Below are 15,451 nucleotides of genomic sequence, written 5' to 3' on the forward strand. Positions count from 1 at the left end.
GTCTCTGATCCGAATTTGGAGGTGATGTGTTACATGGACCGGATTCACGTGAAAGTGCGGAGAAGTTTGTTTGCCGACCCCAGCGCATGGAAAAACCTGAAGCTAGGAACCTGTGCTGTCAACAAAGGCTCAGATACTCATTATCATTTTGTGTACTATCTGAAAGGATGTGGAATACAACGAGGGGTGGGTGACGGTATTTTCTTTTTATCGCTTCCCCCTCCACCCCCGTCAATAGACCTTATTCAGAGCAGCGCCATGGCAGGTATGAAAGCGAGGCTGTGTTTTAAATGGCAAAAAAAAAAAAAAACGGTAGATCACTTATAATTTTCCACAGTTCATTTTGTCTGAGAAAGTTCTTTGAAAGATATTTTTGGAGTGTTTCGTTAGCGGAGCAATCCAAAAACACTGTACAACCCACTGAAGAGATGCATGTCTATCCCTCACGGCCAAGCTTTCATTCACTTTAAAATCAAAGATGGCGCTGCTGTGAATGGACCCTTTTTGACAGACTGTGATGACGCGTTTTAACAGTCACCAGCATCGTAAATCATGTGAAGGTTTTATATTTTAACTTTTAAAAAAAAGTACATTTATAACACTATACATAGTATAGGTAGGCTATAGTTGTTTATATATACACACACACATATACACACACATATATTAATGCTGCTGAGGGTGTTTCTAATAAGTGGCTGTGGGAGTGACTAAAGTTGACATTTCTCTCTTTGACTGCTATTATCCATCTCTCTATTTTTCCCTCTTTTGGAAAGTTGTGAACACTGTTGGAGTTCTTTTGCTATTTGAGGAAATGGGAACACAAATATATTTAATGTAGTCTCTCATTCACTGCTATAGAAGTTTACCCATGTAATGTGAAAAGGGTTGTGTCAAATGCATTTTTTGGTGATGTGATATGTCGTTTTATTTCAGGAGGATGCAGATCGTGTGATTTACTCGAACACGCTCCACTATATGCCAGATGACACCGATCTGATTGTGAGGGAACAGCCGTTTAGGGTGTCTATTCGATGTAGCTACACAAAGTAAAAAAGGTTTAAATTTCTGGTTGGCTACATTTTAAAGTGTTAATTGTGTTAAATGTAGTTGAGTGGCTTCTTTTGTTTCTAAATTTAAGATTCCATCGCTCTTATAAGGTAGGATTCTTACCCCAAGTAGCAGGTGGAATCTTGTACAAGACCATACAAACTCGAAAAGGGCCCACACTTAATGCAGTGGATGGTAAGTTATTAGTAATCTGTTTTCACTTTCAAGTATGTCTGTGTATTTGAAACTTATGTTGTAATGTACCTGTAAATTCCTTTTCTAGCTGAATTTTTATGTGTATGTTCAAAAGTTTGGGTCACAGTTAGACACTTGGAAGAGAATTTAAAAAATCACTCTTACCTTTTCTTTGTGAGGTAACTTTACAACTTTGTCATGCTGAAAACAAAGCTCTATAAACCCATAATCACTGTACAGCTCATAATACAAATGCTTTTGTATATTAAGTCTGTTTAGTGCTTTTATAATGAGCTTCACATTTCTGTTTTTAAATTCTCCCAAAATTTGGCCACGTTCACTTCCAAGTGCCTCACGGACTGGTCAAAACTATATTTTGTGACTAATCACCATTATGACACAAATTCTGTTGATTGAGGTTAGTTTGTACTGAACTGGTAATATTACGTATGAAAACTGATTTGTTTGTGACTTCAGCGTCTTGGAACTTGCTTCCGGCTGGCCAGAGCTTTGACCTTGGAAAACCTGTCTGCTTTGAAGCTAAAAGTCCCAGCATGGGAACAAGAAAACGGCTGTACCTGAACAGTTGTTTTGTCACTTCCAATCCAAGCGCTTGGTCGGCGGAAAAATATTCTGTTATTGAGAATTATGGGTAAATATATCTACATGCTTATTTATAAAACAAGCACATTGTTGCGTTTTCTACGTTAAATACCATTAAGGTCGACTGTAGTTTAGATTTACTTGGCTCGTTTCATAGAGCTTCATGATTCTGGATAAACTAAACAAAATACCATCAAATTTACTAGAGGTTCTGACAAAATGATAATTGTTGCAGTCTATTTAAAAAGCTTAATTTGACTGTCCAATTAAAAAAAAATTGGTTTGAATTATTCTATTACTTTAGACTTCACTTGTTTCATTACTGGATGAATCCGCATTTTGAAACTAATGTCTTGATTCAGTGACAAATACAGTTTAACAATCACATGCTGGTGTAATGATGTAATTGATACAATCGTTATTTTAAGAGTCAAGTTACTCAAAAGGTTTTTTTTCTTTTTTTTTTTTTTTGGTACAGTAGACTGTTTATATCCAAACTATAAACAAGTACTGGGATAATTTGATTGTTTGTAATTAGCGAATCTTTAAGAATGCAGGTGTTTAATTCGAGATCGCAATCTTTTAATAATTAATTGTGCAGCTCTATTGTTTTACTTTATGTTGTGGTAAAGAGAAATTATTGGAGTTTCCATTATGTTCCAACTTTATCTCCATATAGATGCCTGGTGGACAGTAAGAAAAGCGCTCTGACAAAGTTCTACGCCACTGATGACGAGATGACTGAGACTTTGTGTGGGAGCTTTTCTGTTTAAACGCATGGTTTCCCTGCCACAGTCCAAAAAGGTATAAAATGTTTATTTTAATTTTTTTAATACATGTTTGGCTTGTTGACCTCCTTTAAAAATCCCCTCTTTTCTTGATAGACCATGTTTTTGCATTGTGAGTTGGACTTTGGACCAGAGACTCCTACACCTAGTGCCAAGGCATGCATGTATAACAAACACACCAAGATGTGAGTTTACAAGCACAAATTTATTCCCAAAATGTATTCTCCAATGATGGGATCTCCCGGGCACATTTGAGAGTTAAAGGTGCAGCAAGCAAACACTTATTTAAAATTTGCAAAAACAAACAAGCTTTGATTTTAAGTTTGATTTGCTCATTGCTTTCTCGCTGACAAAAGTTTTTCTGTCTCTAACAGGTAAGTCATTGATCACCAGTGAGTCCTGGGAATTGAAGATGGGAAGGGAAACCTCATCACCAGAGGAGCCCATGCTGGAGTTCCCTTTAGATGGCGATGACGAGTCTTCCTGGGATTCATATGATTACTAAGAGGATGTCTATTACAGATGGCAGATGATTTAAGTTGGATCATAGAATGATGCTGTTATAGTCCATGTGGTTATGCCTTGTCAAGCTAATGTAATAAACTGAAAACACTAATACTTTCCGTTCCTTTGTTTTATTTCTTTTCCATCCTAAGAGTAAACATTTGAATGCATAGTCTTTTTTTTTTTGTTTTTTTTTTTGGCACATACAATCTAAAATTAAATGGTGCTTTTACAGAACATTTCTTACTGATCCATATTCGTGTATCAGCACTGGCATGTTTCTAATCATCTCCAGTAAGTGTCTGTTGGCTTTTAAGTACAGCTCATTGTTTGATAAAGGTAGAAACAAGTTAATGGTCTTTCCTGCTCTAAATTCTTTGGGAAATCCAATTTCAGTAGGAATTAAAGGGTTCCCAACCAGGGCGTGGTTAAGCACTTTAGCGTTGATTTTCTGTTGGAGGAAAATCAGCAGATCATTTAGCCTCAAAACTATCTGCTCAGGGTCCCAAGATGAGGTTGTGTTGACAAGAAGATGCAGCAGTGCGTTCTTCAAGTGGTAGCTTGTTAGCCCACATGGTCCAGTCAGCTCAATTTGTTGTTTGTGTAGGAAGGAAAGGATCTGTAAACAATGAAGATGGCAAGCATTGTCTGGAAGTGTTTTGGTTACATGCTGAAGGAGGGCGTTTTCGTAGCGTCCAAAACACACGGGCCAATGGGTATCAGAAAATGTGGCAGAGGGAAGATAGGAGATCAGATGTATCTCTGAGTCTTTAAACCTGACCACGGGAGTGAGGCTGAACAGGATGGTCTGTCCTGACCTAAACTTAACTTTGAGACTTCCAGGGTTTTCACAATTCTGGAATATTAGTTCAAACTCATATTTGTGGCTGATCTCTTTCCATGCTTTCATAATGGCTGTTTTAAACCACTTCACAACATGTGTTTTTGCAAGATATGAGCTGTTCTCTTGGCATAGAAGGTGAATAATGTTACTTTCAGCCACATTATCCTCTTTTTTGTTATGTGGATGCAAAAGGCACAACATATCATCGTCATCTAGGTTGGAATTGTTGCAAGGGCAGATTGAACTGGCACTGCCTTTGACCATCTTGACTTTGCAACAGTATTGGTTGGTTGAAGAACCTCTACTTTCTTTCAAAAGCTCAAACTCGAAGCTATACAGCTTTGGTGGGATGATGGGTATGTGTATGTCGCACATGACGCTCTTCTTTGAAGCCCATTGCTCGTATAAGCTGCCAACATCAACAAGGTCCGCAATCTCCAAGTCTGAACCTGCAGTGCTCATATTTCTCACAGTTTCCAGAAGGTCGTTCACAAAACCCTCTACAAACTCACAAGTTTGCCAGCTGTAACTGGGTGTAACCAGAACATGGAAGCTAGTTAAAGTCGTGTTATCAATATTAGAAGCTAGTGAGGATATGCTCAGACATCCTACTGTCTTCCTTTGCAGTTTGGAGACCTTTTCCAGGGCCATTTTCAACACACGAAATAATGAAATCAAGGAGAGTGTCTTCCAAAAGTACCAGCTTAAGTTGTACTCTTGATCACTAGATTGTTTCTCTTGAGTTATCATTGTCAACTTTTGGCTTGAAGTTGGTGTTTTTTGGTCGATGAGTAAACCCTGATCAAGATGGGTGTCAATCTGGTCGCTTTGTGGCTTTTCCGGCTGTGTCGCATCCCCCTGAGAGACATTCTGGTCCACAGTAGACCCTGACAGATCCACATTGACTTCTTCATGTGTTAGACCTTCCTTTGGCAAATGCAATGTCCATTTGTCTTTGTCAATATCCAATATTTCCTGGTCATCTGGTGCAAATGCCTTTTGGCGGAAGTCGTTTTGCTCTCCCATTGGGGACATTTGCTCCTCGTGCTGCACTGTGGTCTTGACATTTGGCGTAATTTGTTGAACATCTGACGTGTCCCCCTCTCTTCTTGGCATCCTGTGATGATTTTGTGGCACTTCCTGATTTGAATGTGGCAGTGCATTGGAAACAGCGTGCTCCCCTTGCTCCAGCTTTGCTCCCTCCTCCAGAAGAGCAAGCTCATGGTCTTGCATGCTCACTGTGATGCTGTCATCTTGGTCGTGAAAGACATTATGATCCTTTGAGAGCAGCAGACTGACGAAGACGAATAACACGTGTAGAACCGTGTCCTCCATCCTGTGAATGAAAAAAGTTTCTTCCTCTTCACAAAGCTGTATTTTCTCTATTGAAGTATTTTGAAAAACCATAAGCTACATCATAACTGACAATAAACTAACAATTGAGTAACGGGATGCTTTTGAAATAATCTAGTATAATATATTACTGCTCTGTAGTTCCGGTAGCACTTGTGTATGTCATTCTCAAATATTATTTCATTTACATTATCCTTATTGATTAATGCATTATCTTTAATATCATAAAATAACTTACCTCTCATCACACCTTTAAGCACAGAAAACAGAGACTCGGTGTAAAGCTGAAAAGAGAAATAGGCTGAAAATGTTTTTGCAAGGCTGTGTGGGTTTTTTGCTTCTCACACAGGATGTACACTGTCAGAGTTTGAGTTTGACAACACACTTCCTGAATACAGAGGTACAAGCCCTTCCTCTTTTTTAAATATACACACCAGTGAGCGGTGACATACCTCTACATGAAAAGAAATATGCAAGTTTGTACAATTGCTCTGTTTGAACCAAAAAATGTAGTATGAATCACTCACAGTCATTAACTTTTATTGCATGTAATCAGTGATGCTTATTAAACTATTTATAAATAGGGCTGTTAAATTACAGAACTGTTATAAGTGAATTCATTTCTTGAAATAAAAAGGGCAGGTGAAGTAAGATCTTGTAATAAAGAGTGCGATGCATATTTTTCACCATTGTGATTAGTAGAACGACAAGATATATCGACATTTTATATATACAGATAGCTGATGACGTTTCTGTAGTCAAGCATTTGAGAACTGTTTGCAATTAAAAACTTAGTCACTTCTTTGATGTTGTCTTTAATGTGCTTTACCTTGTTAAGATATGAGTCAGTTTGATAAATATAATAATTATGATCCTTTAGCTATCATCCTTTTAAAAAAACGTAGTTTAAATTAGTGATGTTATGGTGTTGTGCTGTTTTTGAAAAAAATATTTAGAAAAAATCGACTCCAACCAAGAAGAATTGATTCTAAAGCCTAGGAATTGATGAATCGAATTTAAAAAAAAAAAAAAATCATTTTTTTTAACACAAATTACATTATATTTACAATTTTTTTGGACACAAATTACATTATATTTGGACCTTATTACATGTAATAAGGGTCAAATATAATGTAATTTGTGTCAAAAAAAAAAGTCAAATGACAATATATATATATGAAGAGTTCAGATGCAAAAGCCTCTAAGTGCCATCTGAAATTTTCTCCTAGAATGATAATTTTTATCAAGCTCGTATATTTAAGTTCAATAATTTCACTTAAATGACAATTAATAGGTCATTTTCATTCCCATTTAAGTGAAATTACTGAACTTAAATATACGAGCTTGATAAAAATGATCATTCTAGAAGAAAATTTCAGATGGTACTTAGAGGCTTTTGCATCTGAACTCTTCATATACAGTATATATATTATTATATTATTATATTATTATTATTATTATTTGGCAAATAGAGTTGATTTAATTCATTAATAACACACTAGTGTTCATCAAGCTTCATAAGTTTTCCAGCAACTGCTCTGGAACCTACAACTCAATTTGAATAGGGTGAGGCAATACCTTTGCATGAGCTTTGAACCACACTGCTTGTTACCATGGTTTTACCAAGTATGTAAATACATGCAGTCTGTGTACTTCAAATAACACAAAGACTTTTGTGCATTGAAACTGAAATCACAATGTTTGGAGGGACAAAAATATAAACAGACGGAAGACCAACAGATCAATCGCCTTTATGCACTGAGAATCGATTGCATCACGTGAAAGAAGGTGTGTATGTTGTTTCGCGTGGCAGAGAGAGACAGTGTGAGGGCTGAAACTGATAACACTAACCCTCTTCTCGGACAGGAGAATTATAATTGTTTGCAGTTGATTTCACAGAGACGGATTAATATTTGGCTAAATTCTGTAAGTAGACTGAGTTATATCTCACTCTGACGTTTTGCTATACAATGTTATATTTAAGACTGTTTTTAACCCTCGTGTTATGTTGGAATTCTGTGCACTCCCCTTATGGTCCGGGTCAAATTGACCCGCATTGGATTCAATACAATTCCTCAAAAATCACACTATGAAAAACAACAAAGATTCAGGTTCAAACTGTAAACTTTTAATGTCAACATTGTCAAATATTCCAAAAGAAATATATATGAAGATATTATTTAATGAAAATGTTTTTTTAACCATTTTTTAAAACTGTTTTGTTTTGACAAAAATTGAAAATAAACAGTATGCTGACTTGTTTTGCATATTCATTTTTGTAACTTTTTTTTTTTTTTTTTTTTGCTTAGAACATCATAATTGAACAAATAAATTTAGCTACATGAAACAAACTAATTTGAAACAAGCTGTATAATGAAACAAACTCAAACTTTACAAAAAAATAAACTCATTTTGTAAAGTCAAGAAGTTACTTTTGACATGATGAGCACACAGCAAGTGTGTGCTGTCTGCATATGTATTTCATGCACTTCACACACATGGTGCTGGTTTTGCTGTCGTCCCTGGGTTGGCACACCTCACATCTCTTCCGTTTTTTCCGGTCACCCGTTTTCACTCTTTCATTTTCTGTGGGTCTGACTTCAGATCCACCTGCTTGCACTGACTCAACCAATGCTGCAGCCGCTGGTGATCGAGGTGGACAGGCGCGTCTTTGGATCTCAGGTGTGACGAAAGCTTTTCCCAGCTCCTCCAGGAACAACCGACGTTTGTTCAATTTGCCCTCATTCCAGGTTTGATTGATCTCACGCCACAGGACGAAGGCATTATACGCTGACACATCCAAGATGTTGTAGAAGACAACCAGAGGCCAACGGACAGTCCTGCGCTGGCAGCTGTAGGCTGATGTCACTTTGTCCAAATTGTCAACCCCTCCTTTCGTGGAATTATAGTCCAGTATCATTTCTGGCTTCAGGTCCTCTCTTGCACTCACTGATGCTTCTCTGTGCATTGTACTCATCACAAGCACATTCTTGTTTCTTTTAGGGCAGTAGGAAACTACTGTTGCATTTTCAGAGAAAGCAAATTTTGACGAATGCACGTTTCTGCCCTCCATGTTCAGAATCTCTCTGGGTAGCTCAGGTTTTTTTTTTTTCACTGTTCCAATCAAAGTCAGCTTTCGCTTGAGTAGCTCGACACCAAGGTTGTACGATGTAAAGAAGTTGTCACAGGTTATGCAGTGACCTTGCAGCCCTTCACTCATTTCTAGAACCACTCGCATCCCCTGGTTTCTCTCAGGTGCTCCACCTAATGGTTTGCCTGTGTAAATCTGCATTTTCCAGGCATAGCTGGACTTGGAATCACAGGCTGCCCATACTTTTATGCCATATCTGGCTGGCTTTTTTGGAATGTACTGGCGAAAAGGACAGCGTCCTTTGAATGGTACAAGGCGTTCATCCACTGTAATGTGTGGCCCAGGGTTGTAAAGACGAGGCAGAATTTCTTCCCATTTATCCCACACATCTCTGATTGCCGCTAATTTGTCCCTCTCACGTCGACTGTGTCTGGTTTCACGGTCATCAAAACGAATGACCCGAGAAATGATGTGGAATCTTTCCTTAGACATTGTGGAGCGAAATATTGGCCTTCCACACTCTGTACTCCATAAACTGGCAGTTGCCTCTCCCTTTGATCTGTACACTCCAGCTAAAATTAGCAATCCAATATAAGCATTCAAATCAATAAGATCAAGTGGCTTCCATTTCTCACCAAACACACGGCTTCCCTCCAGATTGGTCATATCCAGGATAGTCTTCTCTATTGGTTGTAAATACAGCTCAAAAGCTGAGTGTATGTCATGAACTCTTGAGATGGCAAATCGTGTCGGACCTGGAATGTTCTTGATAACCATGGATGCTGGCAGTCTTCCCCGCTGTTGTGGGGGTGTAGATGTCCATTCTATTTTACCATCTTTTGACATCCATCGCTGAAGGCTTGATGGTTGCTGTGATTCATCATTTCTCTCTGATGAGGTGGAGGATGTGGCGGCCTCTTCCTCAGAGTAATCCATAGACCATTCACTTTCTGTGTCTTCATCAGCATTTTCATCAATCTCTGAAGCATCCTCCAACTCTGAAACATCTTTATCTGTATCGGTATCATACTCCAAAACCTGTGAAACTACTTCTTTTGCTGTAAATCTTCGGGAGCTCATTTTTCCTGCTGTCTTTTTCAAAGTCTCATGCCACACTGAGCAAAAGTATGGGAAAGCTCATTATTCACTCACAGGTGAGTGAGAAACCAGACATAACAAAAACATACATGTTTTTTATTTATTTTTTTGGCTCTGTGAAGCTGCCTTTGAAAATGCTACATAAAAGGTTTGGTTAAAAGCTAGGTATTTCAGACACCAAGAGAGCTTATAAATGAGAGCTTATTTGATTTTCTGTGTCTGTCAAAGATTTTCATTTGTAATTTGCAATTAATTCTGAACACCATGATTTAGCTTTTTTCAAGTTTGGTTATGGAGCAATTTTAGATACACTTACACTTTAGAACTGGAGTTCATGCCCTGAATATAATTTTTTTTTGTGTGTGTCTGTATAGTTGCTTTTGAATAGCCTATGAGGGTCAAAAATGACATAATGGTAATTTTGTTTGTATATGTCAAAAAACATCAGCATGTTGAAACTTTGCATGCATGTTCATGATGATAAATGAAAAAAAAAGTCACAAAATATCAAGAAAAAACAAAACAAAGTATAATAATATTATATCAGGTAGCTTGAAAAAATAAATTATAGGTCATTTTTACCATCTGTGACTGACAAAATATTTTTTGTATTGAAGTAAGTGGAAAACCAAATTATTTAGCTTCATATAAGGTAGTAAAAAAAAAAAAAATCTATATATAACCAATAAATTTTATTATTTTGGGTCGGTACAGTTGCCTTAGAGCTTTAAAATATGCGGGTCAAATTGACCCGCGAACATCACGAAAGGAATAGTAATTTTGTTTGTATATGTCAAAAAACACCAGCATGTTGAAACTTTGCATGCATGTTCTTGATGATAAATGAGAAAAAGTCACAAAATATCAAGAAAAAAAACAAAGGTTTAATTTTATTTCAGGTAGCTTGAAAAAATAAATTATAGGTAATTTTTACCATCTGTGACTGACAAAATATTTTTTGTATTGAAATAAGTGTGGAAAACCTATTTTTTTAGCTTCATAAGGTAGTAAAAAAATAAAATAACAAAATATAACCAATAAATGTTATTATTTTGGGTCGGTACAGTTGCCTTAGAGCGTTAAAATATGCGGGTCAAATTGACCCGCGAACATCACGAAAGGAATAGTAATTTTGTTTGTATATGTCAAAAAACACCAGCATGTTGAAACTTTGCATGTATGTTCATGATGATAAATGAGAAAAAGTCACAAAATATCAAGAAAAAAAACAAAGGTTTAATATTATTTCAGGTAGCTTGAAAAAATAAATTATAGGTAATTTTTACCATCTGTGACTGAAAAAATATTTTTTGTATTGAAGTAAGTGTGGAAAACCAAATTTTTTAGCTTCATAAGGTAGTAAAAAAATAAAATAACAAAATATAACCAATAAATGTTATTATTTTGGGTCGGTACAGTTGCCTTAGCGTTAAAATATGCGGGTCAAATTGACCCGCGAACATCACGAAAGGAATAGTAATTTTGTTTGTATATGTCAAAAAACACCAGCATGTTGAAACTTTGCATGCATGTTCATGATGATAAATGAGAAAAAGTCACAAAATATCAAGAAAAAAAACATAGGTTAACCAGTATTTCCAACAACTAGAAAATCTAAACGGGTCAAATTGACCCGCAACATAACACAAGGGTTAATCATTTAGTTAGCGTGTTGTATTTACTTGGTCTTAGTATGTACAGTAACAGTTCATCGGTGGACATTACACAATATATATATATATATATATATATATATATAGGCCTAAATTTAAGATTTATGTATTTGAATTGCATAAAAAAGTACATCCATTTGGATTACATAGTTTTTAAATGCACAATAATCAGGTTATATATCATCAGTAAATCCAATATCTTACAATCTCATGCATTTGAAATTAATTGAATATTATGCTTGTTCCACAGCCATATTTAAACTATGTTCATACTTTTTAACCCAATACATTTAATTGTTTTCACAAAGCACAGATTTATGTTGATTCTAAGCTATTTGAATACATGCATTTGAATTTTGAAAATATGATTATTTAAATAAAATCAGATAGATGCAAATAATTGTTACTCATAAACTATGCTATAATATGAAAGTGCTGAAATCTTGTCTGATTCATTTACTGTATGTATGACTGACAAATATGCATCACATAAAGTGTATTCGTTTGTGTATGTTAAAACTGTAATCCAAATAGATGCAAATTTAACATGCAATTCAAATACATACATCTTAAATGTGTTTGAATGAGAAAAAAATATATATTAGTAGTCATCCTTTATATTATTAATTCCCAATGGATATTTTCCCCAATTAAAAAATCCATTTCTGGAAGTAAAATTGGTTTCATGTTGACTTTAAGGGTCCGATTTTATAAAAAAAAGCTTTTATGAAAAACATTCTGCATGTGAAATATCAGTGGTGATTTAAGTAACACATTTTCTTCTCTCACAGGTTAATATCAGGATAGACCTACCAACATATCAATATGGATAAGTTCCGTATGATGGCCCAGATCCTCCAGACCAACCAAGAGTCTTTTATGAACGGCATCTGTGGCGTCATGGCCCTGGCTAGTGCTCAGCTCTACACGTCTTTTGAGTTCAACTGTCCCTGTATCCCTGAATTTAACTACTCCTATGGGATCAGTATGCTGGTTATTCCACCTATATGGTTCTTCCTTTTGGGTTTTGTACTGAACAACAATGTCTCAATGCTGGCAGAGGAGTTGAAAAGGCCGATAGGACAGCGGAGGAAGGACCTTAAGGTCCTGCGCTACATGTGTGTGTCCATATCCCAGCGATCGCTCATCGCTCCAGCGGTTTGGATCTCAGTGACTCTAATGGATGGTAAAAGCTTTCTGTGTGCCTACAGTATGGACCTGGAACTTTCCGAGTTTGGCAAAAATGTAAGTGGATATGGACTGTCTCAAGAGGAACTTACACGAACACTGGCCAAAATTCCATGCAAGCATATATATGATGGCCAACACATTCTATCGAGAGAAGCCGCGGTCATATACATACGCTGTATTTCACAGGTAGGCCTACTGTATGTTGATCCACTGTATTTCCATGTTTGAATGCTGTCTGAACTGAGAAAGGTACTCAGATAGCCTTTAGAGCACACAAGTTCTAGAAGTCTACAGTCTAAGTGTAAGACAAAGAGTCATAATCCTAAAAACAAATCTAAATCATACTACTCATAATCCAAAAGATAGTTCTTACTTATTTTATTTTGGCCAAATGGCAATAACATCGAAAATAAAAAACTATATAAAAAAGAATAATAAACATGACAAAAACACACAAACTAAACTAAAATGAAATGAAAATAATGAAAATAAATAATAAAAACTGTAATAAGTTTCTCAAAGATATTACATAACACTTCAGAAAATCAAAAGCTGTGATCAGATGTTGATACTGTAGAAAATATGGAAAATACCATGGAATATGGCTAGGAATATACATGTATCAGTTATCACTGTACCAACCTGAAAAACCCCCCAGAAAATATATAGACATAAAATGTCTTATAATATATATTGCAATACTACTCTAAAGCAATAATATAAACAATTATATATTTAAATGAATTCAGTTACTAATTTTGTCTACAATGATAAAAAATAAATAAAAAAACATATGTGGAGTGCTTAACGGCATTGAATATACCTCTGGTTTCACAGATAAGGTTTTGTCTCAGGATGTTTTTTTTCTAAGGCACGTTTATAAAAGCTACTTAAATTTCCTAATTGAACTAAGGTCTAATCCTGGCTTAGTCTAAGCCCTGTCTGTGAAATCAGGCCAAAATATCATTAGTTAAGATGGGAATACCACTGTTATTATTTCATATTTGTTTGTCTGTGTTCTAAATGTTCCAGGCTTTTGGATGGCTGTTCTTGTTGATCATCACAATCGTTGCGTTTTTGATCAGAGCCATTCGGCCCTGCTTCAACCAGGCCGCCTTCCTCAAAACCAAATACTGGTCTCACTACGTAGACACAGAGCGTAAGATGTTTGATGAGACTTGCACAGAACATGGCAAAAGTTTCGCCAAGGTTTGCATCAAACAGTACTTTGAGGATATTAGCGGTGAGATTCAGAGCTTCCATGATCATTCACGTGGAGAAGATAGTGATGATGACGACGATAAACCTGATACCGAAGAAGACAAACTGTTGGGGATCCGTCGCCAGGACACCATGAACAAGCTGCTGTGGGACTGGCACAAGTGCAAACCTGCGCTGAGTCTAAGAAAGTGCGGAGATGCTAGCACTGGACAAAATGGAGATTGTAGCATGAATGCTAACAATAATCAAGATGGACGTGACTGTGATAACACTGACCGTAGTCGAGGGGAAAAAGGCTGCAAAAGTGGTTATGTGAATAATGGCCTTGATGTTGGCCAAAGCGATTCAGGCAGGGGATATGATAATGCTAGCTTTAGTGTGGACCAAAATGTTTTTACAAAAAGACATAGCAATAGCACAAGCCAAAATGGATCAATGAATGGTGGCGTTCCTTCTTCATGCAGTGCTCAAAAGAAAGCATGTGCAGTGTATTATAGTAAGGTCTGATTCTGAGATATATCTTTGTCAGGGACAAGAAATCCTAATATATTGCTTTATATGTTGTCTTACAGTCCCCTGGGGTGAAAATCTAGTTTTTAATGTTGTTTATATGTTTATGTGGTGCTTTTAATGTGGTTTTAATGTGGCACACACACACACACACACACACACACACACACACACACACACACACACACACACACACACACACACACACACACACACACACACACACACACACACACACACACACACACACAAACAAAGCATTCAATGAGCCTATAACAGAGCTGGGGTTTTTTTTTCCAAATGAAAAGTCACTCACACATACAAAAACAAAGAATTGTCAATAAGTCAAAGAGTCAATAACCTTTATTTTTTTAATGTTCCAATCAACCACCTGTGCACGCACACACAAACACACACATGACATGCGCACAAGTGCATGTAAACATTATAACTTTGATTATTGTTTGTTCTTACCTGTTTATTCTTACCTAACACTTACTTTTGTGAGTTATTGTTATGTTTATTCTTACCTGTTTGGTACCAATTAGTTTTTTGAGTTATTGAAATTTGATGTTTTTTGTTTGAAATAAATGATAAATGATCTACTACTTTGTCTTTTCCTTATAGGATTTTTATTTATTTACTTTTTTGTTTTTTTTATTACAATTTTAACTTGTGATAAAGTCAAAAACTTAAGTGGTTAAATTCGTACTACAGCCATCTAGTGGCTACTGATATTATTGTTTTTTGTTAATTTTATACCAACATAAGACACCAGATGACACCAAAGTCATCACATTTTTAGGTTTTGGCTATCTGACTTTTTTTTTTTACTTAAGTTAAAGAAATATTGAGTATAACATAAACATAAGCATAATTTACATAGAAAATATGGTACTTTTAGAGGTTAATAAGTTTAAAAATACCCCAAAAATAAATAAATAAAAATACCATAAATTGATAGTTTTTATTTTAACGAAGATAGTGATATAAAAAAATGTTTGGATCACACCTGAGACCTCTGTGCCCAAATTTGTCCACGGACACGGAATTAAGGGCTGCAATGTGAATACAGCTAAGTCAACACCATTGCTGAGTGTTTTCTCCTTAAAACTGCAGTGAATCAAAGACAGTCTCAAAAACTAGGTTTGAAATCTCTGCTGTTTCTGACGTCACAAACTACCTTGTAACCAATCATGTCAACGTGTGATCATCAACAAGTGCATCTCGGAGTGGGTGTGAGTGAGTGAGTGGAGGCGGGGCTCATTTGCATATTCATAGAACTGCATATTCTAAATGAGGCAAAGGGTGTAGTTAATCAACTATTAAT

The 15,451-nt window shown here is 36.1% G+C and overlaps 2 protein-coding genes and 1 long non-coding RNA gene across 5 annotated transcripts; 2 read left to right on the plus strand and 1 right to left on the minus strand.

Annotated features, from left to right (window-relative positions):
- The first annotated feature begins 3 nt into the window (after positions 1-3).
- Positions 4-3,322, plus strand: LOC309494105. Its single transcript, XR_014204225.1, has 2 exons — positions 4-1,245; positions 1,723-3,322. It is a non-coding gene; the product is annotated as an uncharacterized lncRNA (long non-coding RNA).
- On the minus strand, positions 2,823-5,715 carry LOC309494103 (inositol 1,4,5-trisphosphate receptor-interacting protein-like). Of its 2 annotated transcripts, none has more exons than XM_082163313.1 (2): positions 5,576-5,715; positions 2,823-5,320 (listed from the first exon to the last, which is right to left on the minus strand). In XM_082163313.1, exon 2 carries the CDS (start codon positions 5,317-5,319, stop codon positions 3,370-3,372), a length of 1,950 nt encoding a protein of 649 aa, XP_082019439.1. In that variant the 5' UTR covers position 5,320; positions 5,576-5,715; the 3' UTR covers positions 2,823-3,369. The 2 variants fall into 2 exon arrangements, with proteins under 2 accessions (XP_082019439.1, XP_082019440.1); XM_082163314.1 differs by having other exon boundaries at positions 2,823-5,313; positions 5,576-5,713.
- Positions 5,716-6,806: 1,091 nt separating this feature from the next.
- Positions 6,807-14,244, plus strand: calhm1b (calcium homeostasis modulator 1b). Of its 2 annotated transcripts, none has more exons than XM_082162752.1 (3): positions 6,807-7,263; positions 11,991-12,576; positions 13,423-14,244. In XM_082162752.1, the coding sequence occupies exons 2-3, from the start codon at positions 12,025-12,027 to the stop codon at positions 14,116-14,118; spliced, it is 1,248 nt and encodes a 415-aa protein (XP_082018878.1). In that variant the 5' UTR covers positions 6,807-7,263; positions 11,991-12,024; the 3' UTR covers positions 14,119-14,244. The 2 variants fall into 2 exon arrangements, with proteins under 2 accessions (XP_082018878.1, XP_082018879.1); XM_082162753.1 differs by having other exon boundaries at positions 6,807-7,125.
- Positions 14,245-15,451: the final 1,207 nt, after the last annotated feature.

Source organism: Leuciscus leuciscus, assembly GCF_965113295.1.
Source record: "Leuciscus leuciscus genome assembly, chromosome: 3".
Classification (NCBI taxonomy): Eukaryota; Metazoa; Chordata; class Actinopteri; order Cypriniformes; family Leuciscidae; genus Leuciscus; species Leuciscus leuciscus.

Bases quoted from the DNA above. Each gene is read 5' to 3' on its own strand.
- LOC309494103 (XM_082163313.1), bottom strand. From the start codon at position 5,319: ATGGAGGACACGGTTCTACACGTGTTATTCGTCTTCGTCAGTCTGCTG.
- calhm1b (XM_082162752.1), top strand. From the start codon at position 12,025: ATGGATAAGTTCCGTATGATGGCCCAGATCCTCCAGACCAACCAAGAG. The intron at 12,577-13,422 runs GTAGGCCTACTG...TAAATGTTCCAG, and splicing joins ACATACGCTGTATTTCACAG to GCTTTTGGATGGCTGTTCTT.